Source organism: Pinus tabuliformis, chromosome 1_1 (genome assembly GCF_031772625.1).
Source record: "Pinus tabuliformis cultivar Carrire ecotype Pingquan chromosome 1_1, CPIR1, whole genome shotgun sequence".
NCBI classification, from domain to species: Eukaryota; Viridiplantae; Streptophyta; class Pinopsida; order Pinales; family Pinaceae; genus Pinus; species Pinus tabuliformis.
In genome coordinates, this window is record NC_142297.1 from 735131379 (window position 1) to 735152587 (window position 21209).

At 35.6% G+C, this 21209-nt stretch overlaps 1 protein-coding gene across 2 annotated transcripts in view; it reads right to left on the bottom strand.

Moving 5' to 3' along the window:
- Nucleotides 1–9211, bottom strand: part of LOC149216050 (uncharacterized) — a 56295-nt gene extending 47084 nt beyond the window's left edge. Inside the window, exons 1-2 of one of the 2 annotated variants that reach the window (XR_016251084.1) lie at nucleotides 8915–9211; nucleotides 8698–8827 (exon numbers count right to left, since the gene is read on the bottom strand). Coding sequence is in view for 1 of the 2 variants with exons in the window: in XM_089392686.1 (XP_089248812.1) it covers nucleotides 8698–8827; nucleotides 8915–9152 (368 nt within the window). In the remaining variant the exon portion in view is untranslated. The remainder of the gene's footprint in view (nucleotides 1–8697; nucleotides 8828–8914) is intronic. The other variant, XM_089392686.1, reaches the window with a different exon arrangement.
- Nucleotides 9212–21209: the final 11998 nt, after the last annotated feature.

A 21209-nucleotide genomic window follows, 5' to 3' on the forward strand; every position in this document is an offset into this window, starting at 1 on the left:
TCTATACCAATACAATCAGGGTCCCATAGGGTGATGAGCTTGGCCTGATGTGCCCTTTCTACAATAGCTCCTAAATCTGCCTCTTGATCTCATCGTTCTCCATAATAGAGCATCAATAGATTGGTCCATTGGGTAGAGGCGCGCCCGAGGTCAGATCAATGGAGTGCTTGACCTAACAGTGCGAAGGTACCCTCATAGGTGAGGCGAAAATGTACTTGTACTCCTCCACGACCATATCCATCTGTTGTTGTTGTGCGAAGGAGCCCTGTTGGGAAGTCATGGCCACAATCTTCTTCTTTCCCTGAGGGAAAATCATAAGGAAAACAAATTTCTTGGTCTGTGAAATGATCTTACTATACTTCTTTGCAAATATCAAAGAGATGGCGGTAGGCGGGGCTACCTCTGGTATCCTGTACAACTTATTGCCCAAAGTAATAATCACAGAGCGAGGTATAGACTCATATACAACATATCGTTTCCACAAGTATGGCTTCCCTAATTACATCACAAACTTCAAGAGGAGCAACATAACACAATACCTCATCCATGAAGGGCTTGACGCTGTAGGGAAGGTGGCACTATTGGCTGACGTGAAGATCTCATCCTTGGTGAAGCCACCTGATGGTGTACGGTTGTGGATGTGTTGTAGTTGGTAGACCCAGCCGCTTCACGACCTTTGCTAAAATGAAGCTCTTTTGGCTCCCGTTGTCGACAATGAACTGCAGCGGAGAACCCTTCACCCACATCTGAGTGGAAGAGGCGTTCCCTCTCCTCCGGATCTTCAGGCTCATTCTTCTGGATCTTGCTAGTGGCCACAGTGGCACTAGGCTCCGCGTCAATGATCTACTTCCCTTTGTCATTCCCCTTGTCGGGTTCTGACTCAGAGTCAAAACATGCATCTGATTCGAAAGCCTTCAGCTTGGCCACCAGTTACTGCTTTGGCTCGACACTCACTTGTGTTGTGAGTGGAGCTCTTATGGAACTCACACCATTTTCCCGTGTTCTTCTCTGTCTTCGAGGTGTTGTTCTTTGCTTGTAGCTTCGGCAGGCTCTCCTAGGTCGCCCCGCCTTGGATTTGTCCTTTGCTCTGTAGTTTGGGGGCGTCTTTCCCTTGCTTCAGATTCGCAAATCCAAAGTCTTGCTTCTTCCGTTTAAACTTCTGCTCAATCTTGACAGTGTATCGGTACGTCGTGCCAAGCGAGGAGATGTGCAAGAACTCCATTTCGTCGTGGATGTATTTGTGTAGACAGTCGTGGTAGTTGAGTACCAAATGTCGCTCAGAAACTTTGATACCCAACTTCGTGCGAAGGGTATGAAAAACATTGGTAAACTCCGGCACGTCTTGGTCCCTTCCCTGTCGCAGCGCAGTCCACTTTATGTATTTATCCTCATAGCTCCCGACAGGGTAGTACTCCTCCTTGATGGCATCTTGAAACGAATTCCAAGTGGGTGCGGGTGAAAATACTGAGGGTGCACTTTCGTCCTTCTTCTCACAGTAGGTTTCCCGCCAGTCCTTGACATGGGGGCGGCTTTGAGAAGTGCAAAAGTAATCTTTTCCTCGCTGGAAAAATCATGAACAGAAAAATATCCTTCTAGCAGATTTAACCATTTATCTATGGCATTCGCATATGACCTTCAAATATGGGGATGTCAAAGTTAACTTGTACCTTAAAGGGTGTGGCGCTTCCAGAGTAGCTTCTGGAAGAAGATGTGTCATCTTTGGGTAGCCACTGAAGGATCTGGGCAAAGTTGTCCATCATCGCATTCCTCTATCGCTCGAGGGATTCTTCGAGCAAGATTTTGAAAGGATCTCTTACCCCCTCATCTTTCTTCTCTTCTGCCATGGGAAGTCGTTGGGATTTGCGAGGTTGGTCTTGCAAAGGTTTTACCAGTTCAAGCCCTAACTCCTTAAATCCCAACCTCGTTGGGGACATGCAAAGAAAAACAGAGAAAGAGCAGACCGCTCTGATACCACTGATCCGAACTTAAACAGGAATGCAACAAATCACATATATAACCATAAATACAGAGATGCAGCAGAAATAACACTTCATTTCATTAATATCAAATACTGAAATATGCTTACAAACAGAATGGAAATAAACTAACTCAGGCGATGGTAGCTCATCTCTAAGAAGAGATGTGGCAGCTACATTCCTCTGAACTGTGTTACAATGAGGCTCCCTGGCCTATTTATTATTGAGAAACATTAGAAAACCCTAGACATCCAAAAACCTAACCCTAGGAGAAGAAGCGCCAAAATTGTGGGCCTTGTTTGGGTAAATTGGTACATCAACTTCCCGGGGTCGTAACTTTGGCATACAATCTTCGTTTGATGCGCACAATACCTCGTTAGAAAAATCTATCAGAGGACTACAACTTTCGAATGAAAACATAGTCAAAGACTTGTGTTTGCCCCGTTTTCCCAAAAAACATCGTTTAAGGCCTCAAAATGGCTTTGAAGTTCAGGACCCAAAAAACTACCAAAAATAGTAGATTGTGCTACAATTAAGGAAACTGAAAAATTGAAAGAGACAGTGTTGGGGGTGCAAGTGGAATAGGTGGGTAGCAACCAATATCCACCTGGATAATAGGGGGACAAAGGGCCCTCCGAATGACTCAGACACCAACGAGTGTTGAAAATAGTAACGAGAAAGGGTTCCTTGATTTGTGCCTTAATTCAAGGAGCCACAACTAGTTTCTCCTTAGCATGCTCAAGTTTCCTATAAGTTAAGAACTAATTCCTATAAGTTAGGATGAATTCCTAAGATTTAGGACGAGTCCCTACAAATTAGGAAGAGTTCCTATAATTTAGGATAATTTCCTAAAAGTGAGGAGGAGTTACAAAGCAATTAACTGATGTGTTAAAGTGGAAGGCCAAGTTATTAGTCTTCTAGTGCGAGTTAATTGAGGAAAAAAATGTGTGTTTGAGTCTCAAATCCTTGATTTGAGATAGCATGAGTTGCATGAGTAGTTAACTTGTGCTAACTCAATCAATCACAAAAGCAAACTCCTTAATTAGAAACTCACTAAACTTACCCATTCGAATTGCTTTAAAAGGAAGAATGAAGGCACAATTTGATCATTATCTTGTGAGCATGAGTTGGTAAAACAAGATAATAGAGCTCACGGGTTTGTGAGCAGGTTGAACAGGTTTGTGTGTGTGAGTTTGTGAGAGAAAGAGTGTGCAAGAGAAGCTTGTGCATAGGTTGGTAGAGGGCAGCATAGATCAGCAGTCTTGCAACAGTTTCACGCTTAGATCAAGCAAGAAAGACAAGTGTGTTTTTCAGATTTAAACAATTGTATTTTTGTAAGAGATCAATTACTCGGTTTTTTTCTATCAATAAAATTCTAGAACAAGCAGAGGGTTTTCCTAGTTGGGTTCCCTAGAAAAACATTGTGTTTTTATTGTGAAATTGTGTTTATTTTTGTTCCTATTTAGCTACAAATTTTAAGAAGAGAAACTTTGTGTTTTGGTGAAAAGAAACTAGTTTTTAGATTGTTCACTATAGCATATCAAAATTTCATGGATTTTCTACACGGTATCTGTAATATCTCGTTTCAGAGATATTCCCCAAAACCCCAGTAAACTCCAACTAAATACGCACAAATGATATAATAACCGGGAAGCTCAAAATGATAAAAATAACAGCGGTGCAACATATAATAATGGAAACATGAAATATAAGCAGAGACTCGAGAAATGCAGAGAGAAATGCTAAGCCATTTTATTATACTGAGTAATGGAATGAGTACAGGAGGTGATCAGAAAAGATGGCACCTCGACTTGCACCAGGCAAGTGAAGAAATACACTCAGAATAGCAAAGGAATGGCCTCTCTCTGAACTGCGTGGATGCTGCTGGGAAACTGTCGTGCTGCTGCTGCTGCTGGAAATCAAATGAGGATTTGGGGTTGTTCCCCTCCTCAGAAAATGTTGAAACTCTGGAATCAACCTCTACTCAGAAAACCCAGAAAGCGTTTCTGAAATGGCCGACCCCCGAAAATCGCCCCTTGGGGAATCACGCAATCCCTCAAGGCTCTGCACTGCCACTGAGTAGAATCCTCCAAAATACTGCCTGAAACTCTGCCAAACTCCTCCAATATGCAAGAGTTGATCTCTTGCTCAATCTCCCAGCTCAACTCCTCCACAAACCCCTAATCTGGAACTGCTCCTAGAAAAACTACGTCCCTCTCTCTCAAGACTGCGCAGTCCTCCAACGCTCAGCTCCACCTCAATGCCAAAAATAAAAACTACTGCGAAAAGGTTGTTGAAACTACCTTGCCCAAGTAGGCACTTGAAGTCCCCCGGGGCTAAGGGTGAGATCTCCAAACAGAAACACTTAGTGCACTAAACAATGCTGCAGACAAGCTAAATAGCCAGCGTGCTCCAAGTCGAAGTAACTAGCTCAAATGCTCATAACTGAATGACAAAATGAGGGGGCTCCTCTCTCCTTTATAGCCTTTGCCTCTCCCAATCCCAAGGCCCACCTCCTCCAACGTAATTCCTCTCTTGCCACGTGTTTCTTCCCTTCTGCGCAGTCCCTCCAAGTGTCTGCGTGGGCTCCATCTCTGCGTGCCCCTTTGGCCCCCTTGGCTCCCCTTTAAGTCACAACGTTGTGCTACTAGGAAGTAACTTTTATTCTAAAAGTGAGTTATGTCCCCTTTCCCTCACCTTTTTATTTATAAATAACTATAGCAGGCAAAATTGGGCAAAATCGAATATTCCAATTAGCCATGGCTAATTAGGAATATTACAGTATCAGAGCAGTGAACAAAATGGATCACCACACAAGACCTCAAGTACAATGTTCATGGAGGGAGTCATGGGCTATTAGGAGGCAAATTAGAATGGGAGCCCTAGTTCAGCTGATGAAAGGAGCCATATGGTTGTTAAGAGGGCAGTTCCAGAGGTCCCTAAGAGCAGTGATGATGGAGCAGCCATATCAGTGCTAGTGGAAAGATTGTTGAAGTCCCTAAGAGCTGACGATCCTGAAGGAGCAGGAGAGCAACTAGTGGGAAGTTTGAGTAGCCTATGTTCAGTGTTCTTGGAGCAACCAAAAGAGATTGATAGTGGTAGATTTGACGGCTAGAGATGCAAGCACTCTGAAGTAGCAGAAGTTGCAGTGATCAACAAAAGAGGAGGCAAAGCACCTACCAGATGTGTTCAAGGAGCATCCTTCCACATGACTGGGAACCAGAAGAGTTTTAGCCTCCTGAAAAAGGACATGCAATTTCAAATTGAGCCAGGAGATGATGATCAGTATACAGCTAGAGGAGTTTGTATTGTCAGTTTTCAGAGGGAGTTAGGTAATCCTCTTCATCTCAAAGATGCTCTCTATGTTCCATGATTAAGGCAGAATCTTGTTTTGGTAGCTACCCTTGAGGACAAGGGATATGATGACATTTTCAGTAGAGGTAAGGCTTACCTCCAACACTTACCTTCTGGATGTAAAAAGCAAATAGGTGTGAAGGTGAAGAATCTCTACAAGTTGCAGGTAGAGATAGGAGCATCCTTGAGCAGCAAGGCAAGGAGTTCCCAGAGTAGAGAAGTGGTGGTTGAGCGAGAGCAAGATAGAGATCTCAAGATGGGGCCTCAACCAGTATCTCAATTTTAGGTTAAGCTAGTTGGCAGTTGGGTTGACCAGTAGGATGATGATGATGAGGACCATAGCCTAGGGCAAGTGGAGGTAGCCACTCAGTCAGAGACTTCTAGTATAGGGAAATTTCGATCCAAGTGGGCAAACGAGTTGGTTAAGGGATTTTAGAAGAGAGTTGAGTCTTCCAGCATCAAGAAGCAGCCATAGAGGTACACAAGGTACATGGCACTTATGAATGAGGTGATAGACTCATAGAGCATGTTGGGAAAGAACGGGTCTTTAGATCGGGTTCCACAAAAGAAAGCAGGGAAATCTTCTGGTTCAGAGGGAGCAACTGTAGCAGCAAAAACATGGTAGTGTTGGAGACAGATCTAGGTGGATGAGGTTCTTCCAAGAACACCTTTCTCGCTAAGAGGGATTGTTGAAAATAGTAGTGAGAAAGGGTTCCTTGATTTGTGCCTTAATTCAAGGAGCCATAACAAGTTTCTCCTTAGCATGCTCAAGTTTCTTATAATTTAGGAGTCGATTCCTATAAGTTAGGACAAATTCCTAAGATTTAGGATGAGTCCCTACAAATCAGGATGAGTTCCTATAATTTGAGTTCCTAGGAGGGGTTATAGCAGTTAACTGATGTGTTATAGTGGAAGGCCAAGTTATTAGTCTTTTAGTGCGAGTTAATTGAGGAAAAGAACATGTGTTTGAGTCTCAAGTCCTTGATTTGAGATAGGACAAGTTGCATGAGTAGTTAACTCATGCTAACTCAATCATTCACAAAAGCAAACTCCTTAATTAGAAACTCACTAAACCTAGCCATTCAAATTGCTTTAAAAGGAAGAACAAAGGCACAATTTGATCATTATCTTGTGAGCACAAGTTGGTGAGACAAGATAATACAGCTCACAGTTTTGTGAGCATGTTGCACAGGTTTGTGTGTGTGAGTTTGTGAGAGAGTGTGCAAGAGAAGCTTGTGCATAGGTTGGTAGAGAGCAGCAGAGATCAACAGTCTTGCAAGGGTTTCAAGCTTAGATCAAGCACAAAAGGCAAGTGTGTTTTTCAGATTGAAACAGTTGTCTTTTTGTAAGAGATCAATTGCTCAGTTTTTTTTCTATCAATAAAATTCTAGAACAAGCAGAGGGTTTTTCCAGTTGGGTTCCCTAGAAAAACAGTGTGTTTTTATTGTGTGATTGTGTTTATTTCTATTCCTATTCCACTGCAAATTTGAAATAAAGAAATTCTGTGTTTTAGTGAAAAGAAACTAGTTTTCAGATTGTTCACTATAGCAGATCAGAAGTTCATGGATTTTCTACAGCGAGGAACCACCAAGGAAGAAGATCAAAAGTGCAGTTGAACGAGAACTGAAGGCTAAGGACGATGTTGCCAAACAGATGTAGATCATGATGTTGGACCTTCAGTACCTAGATAATTTGAACTACTCTATCTTTTGTTGATGTATTGCAAATTTACGTTGTTGTTAGGAGTCTATTACAAGGTATATGGTAGATATCTGTATAGGATAGTGGGTAATAGAGGTCATAGGCACAGAAAATAAATCTTCTGGACATATATAAAAAGTGCAACATCAAAGAAAGCTGAATTTTGTAAAGGTTCTGGCCTAGAATCCAGATTTTTCTTATAATATAAAGCTGTTACCCATTAATTAAAAAAAAACAATTATAAACCATAATAGGTCCAGAAAATATATAACATAAATTATGCGTTCCAGATTCGAAGGTTGTTTCATATAAATGATATGATATGTTTTCTTTTCTTCATGGTCCAACAAAAGATTTGAGTGGATGTCAAAAAATAGAAAAGATATACAAGTATATCAAAGTCAAACAATAGTGTAGTAAATAAATTTATGTCATAGTCTAGTTTTCTCTATCGTTGTTGAGGTCTGCCTTCTGTTAAAGATGTGGAGACAGATTAATGGGTTTTTACTGTTCATCTTCTATGTGTTTCAAACAGTTGTTTGAATATTTTTGGAACGGTGATTTGGAGACTACACGTCACCAACTGCTACTATGCTGCTATGGCAAACTCATGGACAGAAATTTGAAAATTTGTTAAGTGGCCAATTCTGAAAGCCACCATGAAAACATCGATGCCTAATAAGCATAAATTTTCCTTTTAGCTTAATTCGATTCAGAATCAAAAGCATATTAATTGGCATGGAATTTTATTTATTTTATACAGTATTTTCTTCAGATGCATTACAATTGTCGTGAATAACTCAAGCAGCACATTTTTCGTCCAGTTTGATGAGCAAGATATCCCTGAAAACCACTAATCACAAATTTGACAAGATATCCCTGAAAACCACCACTAATCACAAATTTCACAAGATATCCCTGAAAACTGCTAACCACAAATTTCAGATGCATTACAATTGTCATACGTAAGTCAAAAATCAGAAGTAACTCATTTTTCGTCCGGTTTTATAAGCAAGATATCCCTGGAAATCACTAATAACAATCACTCAATGGCTAACATGTACTCTGCACCCACCCAATCTGGTGAATTGAACCTTGGTGGGCCACCTAACGCATCCCTAAAAACCACCACTAATAACAAATTTCACAACATATCCTTGAAAACCACTAATCACAATTTTCATACGCATTACAATTGTCATAGATAAGTCAAGCATCGCAAGTAAACCATTTTTCATCCGGTTTTATGGGCAAGATATTCCTGGAAACCACTAATAACAATCACTCTATGTCTAACAGGTACTCTGCACCTACACAACCTGGTCAATTGAACCTTGGTGGGTGGCCTAACACATCGCAACGTGAGTTTTTTGGACTACGCACACATGTACATGTGCATTACATTGAATTTCAGGAAAACCAGGTCCATTTTAAACATTTCATCGTCGGAACGTGAAATCTTTTTGGATTAGGCATACATCTAAAAGGGCTTTTTCAATCAACATTATTACCTTGAATTTCAGGAAAACCAAGTCCATTTTAAACATTCATACTCTATTTCCTGTCACAGAACAGTTTCCACTGCATGTCATGGATATGCATAGATATATTATAGGTGGTGCGAGCATAAACGTATTATCTGTGTATTCTGAAGTGGGTAGTGTACCTTCTGATATTGAGGGGACCTTCACCAGGAGAACCTGCACCACCTCTGATACAAGTTCCTACACACTTACTCGTACAGGATTCAGCTTTTCTTGATTTTGGCTTCTGGATCCTCTCAATTTTATCTGCACCTGCAATCTCAACAGCGAAGTTTATTCATTGAACAGTGAAAAAACTTCAAAAAAATCATGAGATACCCATAAACTAAAATTACTCACCAGACAGAGTCTGGGGCACGTCAGAGAAGGCATCAGGTGATGATGGAACATTGGCAGTTAGTACGATGGCAATCAGAGCAGAGGCGAGGCTCTGAGGCCTCGATCTTTGGACCCGGCACTGAATAGCTCTGCGAGATGAGCAAGGAGGGACGAAGGAATGTGAGAGAAATGCAGATTGTGGTGGATTGAATTGCGCGTAATGGGAATGTGGCATTGCGGCCAGGAGTGAAATATGCATTTTGAATTTAGTTAGTGTGAAAATCCCGTCCTTTCACAAAGTGAGCATAGCGTTAGCTAAGGATAATAGCATCGACGAGTCCTTGACAAAGGATTTTGCCACGCAATTAACATTATCGTATAAAAACATTTATACATTAATATTTCTTTAAAACTTATTTAACCATTAAATAATATATGTAGGAATACAAGGATGTTTCTTTATTTTGATAAAGACATGTTTTCCGGAAAGTATTTTAATAAACACAAATTTTCGCCTTCGTGAAAAAAAATTCAAGAAACCCAATCTCACAACTTACAAGTGTTTGAATTGTTTTTGTAATGGAAATGGATTTAACCATTAGAATTTTCAAAAATTTCAATCATATCCAAAATTTCTATTGTTTATTGAGCTAAATTGTGACTTAGTTAAAATGCTATTAAATATAGAATTGGTTAAATATTTTAACAATACTTTGATACTCAACTTTGCTTATCACATGTCTTTTATGCATGCAAAAAGTAATTGATAGCAATTATTGAATGTTTGAACAAATTATAAATTTTCTAATAATGAAACTCATTTGAATACCACTCAGGAAAGTAAAATGAAAGTAATTAATAGACTAGATAACATTGAAGCAAAAATAGAGATAGGTGTAGAGATAATTTTGGATTAAACATTAACCTCAACATCATAGTTTGTTACAAAATATAAGAGTTTATTGAAATGTGTTCGTACACATGTGATTCCATTTTTTGCTTATAAGACCAAATAATGAAGAGAAATTACTAGTATTTTTATATTAAATAATATATATATATTCGATATAAATAAAATAAATATTTTTTTTAAAACTAGTTATTGTAACAAACTATTTATTTAACCTTCAATTTATACTTATCCTAATCCACTGGAAAATAAATTATTTATAGTAGAATTTCTATGCCAAAAAAATCAAATTAATATAAAGTATCACTTGTCCTCTTAATCATCTAACAAAAAATTCATATGTAATAAAACATATAATATAAATAATTAGAATGTCTACTATATTAAAATAAAAAAAAATTAGTTAAATAGACTTAAGTGAGAGTGCAAAGATTCCAAGAAGTTATTTTTATTTTATTTTATATTTTTAAGTTATGATTAAATTGTGAGACAAAAGACAATCTTATTTATTGTAGTGTTGACTTAAATTTTATGATTAAAATTGTAAAAAAAAAGAAGAGAAAATCTTATTTACTGTAGTGTTGACTTAAATTTTATTTTTTATACTCCATAGTGATTTAAAATTGAAATGTGAAAATAAATAATATAGATAAGGTTTATTGAGCAAAATGATTGAACCAAGTTCATTCAATAATTAAAAAACAACGCCAAAAAATATGAAGCAGGAGAAAATTCATGTACTATGAGTTGTTGCTTTTGTTTTTTAAATTAACCAGTTTCTATGGTCGGTAAAAATTAACAATGGAATTTTTTTTTTGGAAAATAAACTTTTCTTCAAGTTTTGCACTCAAAAAAGACGTTTGCACCTCAAGATATTTGATCCCTCTAGCCTCTTGATAGATATCAAGTTAAGATAGATCTAGGCTAGTTTATTTTTATTTTTTTAAACAATTTTTAATTTTGAAAATTTGATTTTAAACCAAATAAAATTACTCATCCATCAATCAAAAATTAAAAATTCAAACAATTTTCAATTCCTAACAAATAAGTTTAATATTTAATTTTACCAAAACATTAATAAATTTTGGAAATAGTTTCTAAAATTTTGCAAATTAAAAATAAAAATAAAAAATTACATAAACAAAAATTAGAAATTCAAATTTTAAAAGTTCAAAAAATAATTTTCAATGTTAAAAAAAATAAGTTTAATATTTTATTTTACCAAATTTTTAATAAACTTTAAAATTGTTTCAAAAAATTTACAAATTAATTCAAAGTCAAAAAAGTTGACGCAAACTAATTACAATCTATTTTGCTTTTAACAAATATAATAATCACTTATTTAACTAATTCTTTAAATTTTAACTAATCCATAAAAAGGTTTATGAATCCTCTCGCTCAAATAAAGTATTCAAAAATTATTAACAAAATAGTTAATTACAATTACTTCTCGTGAAATTGATCATAGATTTATTTTTTCAACACTGAAATTAGTCATAGATAAATAACTTTTTTAACACAATTGAATTTCAAAAAATAATATCTAACCTAAGATTTTATTACTTCACAATTTGAAATAAGTTTTTTTCTCATTTATTTTGAATTTCGAAATACTCTTATAACCAATATTTTAACAAATATTTTATTTGAGAAAATTTCAACATTAATCAATTTTAAGCATGAACACAGTTCTCTCCTGCTATGATTTAAGATTAATGCCCTGATCAAAGTTCTGAATCGATATTGACTTTAATGTTTCGTACTGTCATATTCACAACCAGAAAAATGTGTGTTATAACATTTAAATGGCTCTTTGAATTATTGCCAGAACTTAACACTATTTCATTATGTTCATCTCTGGGGTTATTTGAATTATTGCCCGAACTTAACACTATTTCTGACATTTTATTATTTATTATTAAAATAAAAATATCATTAATAAAATATATTAAACATAAATATTTATTTAAAATATAAAACATTTAATACCAGCATTTAATTGAGCAATAAAATATATCAAACATATGTATTTATTATATAAAACATTTAATTGAGCAGACGTGTGGAAGGGATTCATATAAACCTTAAAGGAATAATAGAATCAGAATGTGATTGGGGTTTTGCTGCCTCCACCAAAAACCATGTTAAAGTATAGGTCCTTTCAAAAGAATGAGAAAGGCCTCTTCTTTTCAAATTCGAAATGTGATCATAATTAGTGATTTTAAAAGCATCATTATATATTAGGGATTAAATACTTTTATTATACTTTCTCGTTAGTGTTTAGCAGGATTGGAATTTGACGTTTTACAGGACGTATTTTGAGTTGTAAGACGTATTTGACAGTGATTATAAAATTTCCCACGTTAAGTTTGACATGTCTTATGTCCCTGTAATTTGTCATTTTGATGTTCAATTTGAAATGTAAATCGTCAAGAACTATGATACCTCTATCATACCTAAAATTACAAGCGCTTTGAAATTATGGGTGGATGGAGTGGTGGACCCGTACACAAAAGAGTTCGAATTTAATCTGCAATCTATTTAAATGCTCTTAGTGTTAGTCGTGACTGCCTAGTGCCTACCACTCCTTCCTTCTGACGGTTGGGAGTAACTCCTCCTTGCACGGAGTTTCCAACCATTATCCATACCAATGATGTTATTTATGACCAAATTTAATCGAGAGCTACCATGGTCCATCGCAGTATCTACCCTTCAAATTATAATGTGTAACATCAGGTCAACCACTGATTCGAAAATGCGGTGACTAGGAAATTGCTAAAACTTCGCTTTCACTGTTCAGTTTACGACATTAGTTCCTTTAATCCACCTATCAAAACATAATTTAATAGTAATAAAAATGAATTATATATCATTGTTTCAGTTTCTTCAACGAAACAAGAATTTCAAAAATTAACGAGATCTCGTTGTTATTTTGTTGAATGCTAAAACTTCGCTTTCACTGTTCAGTTCATGACATTAGTTCCTTTAATCCACCTATCAAAACATAATTTAATAGTAAGAAAAAATGAATTATATATCATTGTCTCAGTTTCTTCAATGAAACAAGAATTTCAAAAATCAGCCAGATCTCGTTGTTATTTTATTTTCAATCGATTGGCGTATTATCTTCTACGATGGCAAAGCCTTCAGAGCTTCGCTGACGCAAGGTAAAAATGGAGTCTATGCTCAATCTCTCTGTGTGCTCAAAGAGAAGAAAACATCTGGTTGTCGACTCCATAAGACTCTGGCATTATAGAAAGATCTGGGAATGAAGCTGCAGAAATAAAAGGTTTTGACAGAGAGACTTATAACCGGTGAGAAACCTACCCTTACTCTTATATTTGTTGGATTGGATCTGGGAATGAAGCTGCAGAAATAAAAGGTTTTGACAGAGAGACTTATAACGGGTGAGAAACCTACCCTTACTCTTATATTTGTTGGATTGAAGATATATGACATTTATGTAGGCATTTCTACTTAGTGAAAGAGGCTACCCTATCACCATTTACTATTGGTTGTAAGTTTATTTTAAATGGAGTGAAAGTGGTGAAGATGAACTTCATATGTGTGGTAGCATTTTTGAAATGTGGTCAATAAAACCTTTTTTCTCTTGGGAAAATAATCGAGAATAAACAAAGATTCTGGAATAGTAGAAGTTAGCATAGAGCAACAACAAGTGAAATTAATAGATTTGTCATAGTTAAAAACAACTGCTGATAAACTAACGAAAGCAAAGTTGGATAGTGATAACTTGAAAAACCAAAAATGCATAATTTATGGCTTCAATCCAACAAATGTTTGTGCAGTCTTTATTATGGTGTTTTGTTCAAAGACATCTAACTAATTTCAACAAGTGTTTACCCTGGACTAAACGCTGATTTATGTTGTAATGTTGGTGTTTTACTTGTTAAAATTCTGGTTTTTCCTCTTAACGTTGGATCTCTCTAGAATGTTTTAAGGAAAGAGAAATTCTTATCCTTATAATCGTTTGCTTGTGTTAATAAAGGGTTACCTCTTGCAGTGAAAATTTTGTATAATACAAATATAAAATATAAAAGAGACACTTAGTTGTTTGAATAATGTTTAGATAGATAGTTATTTAAATAAAAGTTATGTTAAATTTGTTGTGTATTATATTTATTATAAAATGGAGAAAATAAAATAAATTTTAGCTTCTTTTTTTTTAATGCCTCATTTCTAGTTCAGTATGGGACTTTCATTAATTATTGACATAAAATATATTTATTGTTTTTGTTATTTATTTAGTGCTATGTGATTTTATAAAAAAGGTTAATGTTGATTTTTTCTTCTATCATCAAGTAGGCTATTTTTCTGAGTTTTTCTTTTTTTTTGGCAATTCTTTTTTTGGTTAATTTTGGCTTAAATTGGACAGGGATATCTTGAAATTGTAATTTCCAAATGTAAAATCTAAAAAATATTGAGTGTAGTGGGATGCTTTAGATAATTTTCAACTGTAAAATCTAAAAAATATTGAGTGTTGTGGGATGTTAGATAATTTTCAACTACAAAATCTAAAAAATATTGAATGTAGTGGGATGCTTTAGACCACAGCGTTCAGATTAAGACTGGTTTTAATTTTATTTGGAAGGGCATATATTCATCTAACTCTTCAAAAATGAATGGTTATAAAGAAAATGTAGCGTTATTGACAAGTGTATATTAAATAAATGCTTAATTAAAAAATGTCAAACGAAAATGATAAGGGATGTAGACACTCTCAAATTTGCCTAAAATGTAAAATGAAAGGCATGAAAAATGCACAAACGTCATCAAATTTTCATTTGACGGGCAGAGAGGATTTGAAATTCCACCCCTGATGTTTAGTTTTTCATTAATTTGTTATTAGTTTTTATTTGACTACAAAAATTCAAAATCTATCAAAAATTTAACATTATGAAATTAAATTTATTATTTTTAAATAAAATTTATTTCTATTTATGTCTAATATGATTGGTTGAAATGTCTCCCCTCTTATTGCCTAATGATGCCAATAATTGACTTTTTTGTACTCTAATATTAATTACTATGTACTATCTCCCGATCAGGATGAGGGACAGGGTAGTTGAGGATGGCAGGAGCGATTATTATAAGGGAAGGACAGCTGGAAGTGACCAAAGGAAGGAGGCCACCCTCCCATCAAAAACAATGAGTAATCGGCCAGCACACGTTTCAAGGAACCGGAGTGGGGAAGGTGGAATGAGAATGATTAGCAATAGTGGCAGCGGTGATGGCAGAGCGAGCAGGGTGGCGAAGAGGAATTATATGAAGTTGGCGGAGGGTGAAGGAAAGGGTAGTGCAGTCGGGTCGAAGGAGGTGTTGAACGAGGAGCAGCTAGGAGGAGCCATCAGGGAGGTCTGCGTTTTCGGGTATGTGCAACCTGTGACCTCTGTCTTCTTAATATCTATCATTATAGGTAGAATGGATAAGTTTTATTATTGCGAAGACCCTGCTGATGAAGAGGGCCTGAGTGAGCTAAGTCGCCCCTCCATAAGGCACAGTGAGGAGCTCCGGGGCTTGTCTCTGGGTGAGAATCTTGAGGAAATCCGTAGCCGGGAGCACGGTTTAAGGATTAATGTGGAGAACCAAGAAGAGAACTCCATGGTAGGAATAGAGGGGTGGTCTGGTAGGAGGGAGCCGAAGATTTTACCCTTATTCCATCAGCTGATACACATGACAGAGGGTCTAATTCATCTTTTGTACCCGGGGAATTATTATCAGTGCCAGTTTCAAACAAACGAAGGGGAATGCAGTAGAAGTAGAGAAACAACCACATGGAAATTGGTAAGCGAAGATGACGAGAAGAACCTCAAAAATCTGACACCTGTGATTAATGATTGTTTACAGGAGAGGATAGAAGAAAGGATGGCGCGGTCGGGTCGTGGAAGAGGTCGCGGAGGCAGAGCCCATCCAAGACAAGGGAACTCGGGAGGCAGACCAACTAAAACCCTAGGCAATCAGTGCAGAGGGAGAAGGACCACCATGACAGTGGTTCAGGAGGCGGCTCGAGCTTACCAGGAAGGAACAGATGAGGATATCCGTCTTATTATTCAAAATATGGAATCTAGTGTGCTGGAAGAACAATCAAAACCAGAGTCAGAAGAATGGGTAGAAATGGTTAGCGACCTACGAAATACGAGGGGAAGGAAGACTCTGTTCAGATAGTCCCTGCACATTTACCGGGTCCTAAAACGCCTCCTAGCAAAGGCTTTAGAACAGGTAGCAAAGTAAATGGCGGAATTAGCGAACGAGACGCCAAATTTATAGAAGGAAATGAAGAACTTCTAGGTAATCATGATCAAACAAAACAACAAATTGGAGGAAATGTCTCAGCTTCTGTCCAGGTTGGTTGGCATGCACACAAGGCAGGGGGAACAAGTGAATATCCCCATGGACATGGACCCCAATACTGGAACTAGATAGGAATGATCTTCGTGAGACTTTGCTGTGATTTTTTGACACTCTCCTTCTTATAGTTTTTATGCAAATTAGTAGCTTAATAGGTAGTTTTAGTTGTATAGTGCATATAGCTAGTATGGATAGACTTGTCAAATTTTGTTTTTGGAACGCTTATAGTAAACGCAGGTGGCCAACAGACCCGGTTTCCCCTCGGGGCAGGGTGAGGCCACCAAAATGTTGTATCTGGTCTCTATGTTTATTATAAATAGAAAAGAATGGTACCACCTCCACTTACAAAAATAAATAAATTACTATGTACTATATCACTAATTACTATGCATAATAAATATAAATAATTTGAAAAATAACATTATATATTAATTACTATGTACCATAAACACAAATAGTTTGTAATTAAGTTTAAAAATTCCATATTTTCATTGGTGTAAAGTATTAAATAGATAATTTTTATGGGTTATATTTTTTAATTTATAAAAAATAATTTAAAAAATATATGTAAAAATAACATATGTACAATTTGTATAACTCTCATTATATCAATCTATACTCTAATAACATGACATATGTACTATAATATGAGCATTATATAAAATAAATTGTCATCATTCGATATTAAATAAATAATTATTAACTTGTTATCATTTTCTTCAATGTCAATTATATATATAATCTTTATTTACAAAAAAAATGTTTAATTATATTAAAAAAAATTAAACAAATATATATAAAACTCAATTTACAATTTTATTATTATTTAAAATACATACCTTACATTAGAATATTTTATTAAACTAAATAATAATAAAAATTAGCTACACCGCTTTATTTAAATTCCTTTTTAATATCTATAATAAAATAAATTAACAATATCATAGAATCTTCTACGAAAATCCAATATTATCATGTCAGGGCCCAAAAATGCTTTATCCCACATGTAAGCAAATTAAAGAAAACATTGTTAAGCATCGCTTCCAACCTATGCCTTAATATGACGACAGACAAGACATTTAATATGTATTTGATTTGGTACATTAACTATTATATGACAACAACCCTTTCGAATGGTGATTTGGTACATTAACTCGGATGAAATTCAGAGGGAGCAATATAAGACACTCAAGAGTGTAATATTTTGAAATAAACTTCATTATATTTTTGTTGCAAATTAAAAATAACTTTTATTGGACATAAATTTCTTCCATTTTTTATTCTTTAATTAAGATAAGATAAAAAGAGTATATATATATTTTTATTTTTATTTTTTTAAATAAAAAATATTTTTTTTTTTTTAATTTTTATTAGTTAATTATATTTATATTAAAAAATTGTGATTTGTTTTTTTATTTTTTTGTGATATTTTTTTTATAAAAAATAAATTACATTGTTGTATTAGTTGTTCATGTAAAAGCTTTGATAGACTATGGATTTGACTAACTCAAAAGAAGAGACTACTATAGATTTGCTAGGCTCAATAGAAGCACCTAACTTAGGGATAGTCTTCAAAGCGACTCATCTTTCCTCTCTTTCTCACAACCTTAGTCCACCACGCAGAAGGCAGATCAACCAAAGTAATTTGCAAATTATTGTTGAGATCCGGAGGAGATTCCTTACCATGTCAGAAGAAGCCAAGTCATGAGCACGCTTCAAAATACTCGAAGAGACCTCTTGAATTTCCAGTTGTCTATTTGCAAGGGGTATTGAGATCCCTATTGAAATCCCATAATTCTGATGAGAAGTGATAACTTGATCCTGATCCCCCGAAATCATATCATCGTCAGCACCATCCTCCTCTTGATTTGAAAAGGAAGAAGTTGTGTCCTCCACTGGGGGTGGAGTACAAGGTTTCCAACTTTTAGATTTTGAAGATTTGAAGTGTCCTTTTTTGATGGAATTTGACAGAGGGAAAGAATTCTATAAATGTCCAGTTTGAAGACAAACATAGCACCGAAACACAGTGTTCTTGTAATCCTAAGGTCAGGTCCAATGGCAACCCTTTGTTAATGTGGATTTCCACAAATATTTGTTTGTAGGTGTACAAGCCACACTTCGCTTGAGAAGGATTTGTGGTAAGATAATGACCCAAGGAATTTCCTATACCTTGAAAAACGGAAAGGTGCCAAAGATGGGTGGGAAAATTTGGAAGCTGAACCCAAATTGGCGGTTTTGTAATGACTATTGTAGAGGGATCGAAATCCAAAAACCAGGGTTATGAATAAACCAGCTTTACCCCAGAACCAATGCCCACCAGCTAGGGCCTTCTGGTAATCTTCTGGTTCAGTAAACATCACTATAATAAAAAATTTAGAGCAAAATATGACCTTTCACTTCTTAATTTAGGTCATATGAATCCACTTGTATAGATCCTCTAAACGTGGCCATAAGCCATTGAAATGGAAAATAAGGCTTTATTTAGTATAGAGATGAAGCTAGTCCTCCAAATTTGGGTGTGAAATTTCAATAGAGGGCACCTCCTCTACTTTGTCCACTTGGAACACCCTAGCAGTTACCTGGGGCTGCTAACAACAAGGTCTTGTTTTGAGGGCCTCCTTGAAGGACAAAGGATTTGAAGACGAAGATGCCTCGCCCCATCAAGCACCTCCAAAAAAGAATGCCACTATATAGATAGTGGCATCCCTCTTAATTCCATAATCTCTATGGCCTTTTTCCTTCTTCGGTTTCCTCCCTTCGTAAAGAGGCCTCATCTCACCCATAGGGATACTTGTCTGTTGTTGAACACTGACAACTAGCTCTTTGATTCCATGTAACTTTGTGGCCATTAAACAGAGGGACCTACTAGACATGGACTGAACAAAGATTGGAAATTTTTGCAGGTTCCCAACACCTTCCATTACGGATCCAACTCTGGTTGGAGACTTTCGACAAACACTTTGCATGCATTGTCATATTCTAAGTGAGTACCCGTTTCTGAGATTTCAGCAAACACTTTGTTGACAATCTTACCACTATTGCAAATTTTATGTCCAAGATCCTTGTTGAACTTTAAGATTTGTGTAGTGTGCAAAATACCTCTAATGGCCACACCTACATGAGCTACTTCGCCCAATCCACATAAATCCATGAAGTCCACCAACACTAGCTGGAAAAAAGGGGACAAACCCCACTTTGACAACCAATTTACTAGCCAAGGGGCAATGAGAACACAAATTTTTTCATCGCGGGTTAGTTTCACATTCATGGAATCGCCTATGGCCATGCCAGGTCTGCTCCTAGCTCCCGCATTGACTTTATAAATGGGGTTTTGTCCATTCACATTCTCCTATCCCAAGGGTTGGTCATTTACAATCCTGTTATTGCAACCTGCAACTAAAGCACTCAAAAACTTCAAATCTCAGAGAAGTTGGTCTCCAAGATTGTATACAAACGAGGCCTACACGACCTACTTATGGATGGAATACATATGACACCGTGACACTTAGATTTCAAACTAAATGAGTTTGTTAAAGGTAATTTAAGTGATTTTTTAAAGAGTAATTTAAGTGGTTTTTTCATATTCATTCAAATTTCTAAGAAACCTAGATTCAAATTTTTAATTAACCTAGATAGGTTATCGTGGATTTTATATAAAGAAAGGATATCATTATTTTTTTATTTTTTAGATTAATAATTATCTAATTTAAATTTGTTTGTTAAAGGGTAATTTAAGTGGTTTTTCCATTTTCATTAAAATTTCTAAGTAACTTAGATTTAAATTTTTAATTAGACTACACACGTGATTGTGGATTTTATATAACTAGCTTAGATACATCTTAAACTCGGCTCTAGCGTCGAGAGGGATCAAATGTCTCTAGGTGTAAACCTCTTTTTTTAGTGCAAAACTTGAGGAAAGGTTTACACCTCGACATATTTGATCCATCTCCGTGCTTGATGAATCCAGGGTTAAGATGGATCTAGGTTGGTTTCAATCGTGTGCGGCCATGGAAAACTTGTTAAACGTCTAATTATTTTGATCATTGTGCCCAATATAGGAGAGACGTGTAGATGTAATGTAAAAAAGTCTGTAAACATGTTTAAATGACGACTCAACATATCAAATTTATATTAATATGTTGAATTTATATTTGAGAGTTACATAATCAAAACCAATTTACGTTGATTTATTTAAAGATTACAAACCTAAATTTTATCATTGTTACTTTGCGCAAGGGTATTAATCAACACAGATAAAAAATTATAGCTCACTTTTTAGTTCTTGCGGAATCGTTGTTGGGCTTGATCCGCTTGTACAATGCAAGGGATAAATGCTTGGTCAGCTAGCACAATAGAATATGACTTAAGTGTCCAATCATCAGTGGGTAAAATCGACCGTAGTTATTGATCTACAATGAGTTTCAAGAGTGTGTGAGATTTCAATGAATGGTCATGGAAAGAAATACAATTTGGAAGTGTATTCTTTTACACTAATATGGTAAAGAGAAATTTACATGTTGTCCACCGCATTGTCAAAGAATATGCAAGTATAAACTTAAATATAATGAATAAGATCAACCTAGATAAAGAAAGAGCCACACAACAATATTGAAAATTAAAACCCTAAAGTTTAAAGTCATAGCATGGTCATGCACACTAAAAATGCATGAAAATTAATAAAATTAAAATTAAAAAAAGAGAATCAATTAATTTTCCCATGTTATCACAAAATTTTAAACAAATTAAATGGTACTGAAAAATATGAAAAATCTTAATTTTTCATCCCATGGCTTGTTTTTGGGCTTAACATTTTCTTTCACTCATCATTTTCTTTCATCACAAGGAAATAAATTGATTCTATTAAAATAATCATTTATGTTGTTTTAATGGAGGATGGTTAAATGACATTGTTGTATGATCAATATCCAATAATGAACGATCAATACATGTTTGTTACTCATCTCAATAAATGCCTTGTTAAGTAATGCATGCCTATTACATGTTGAATCTTATTTTCTAATCATATTTTTTTTGTTTTTG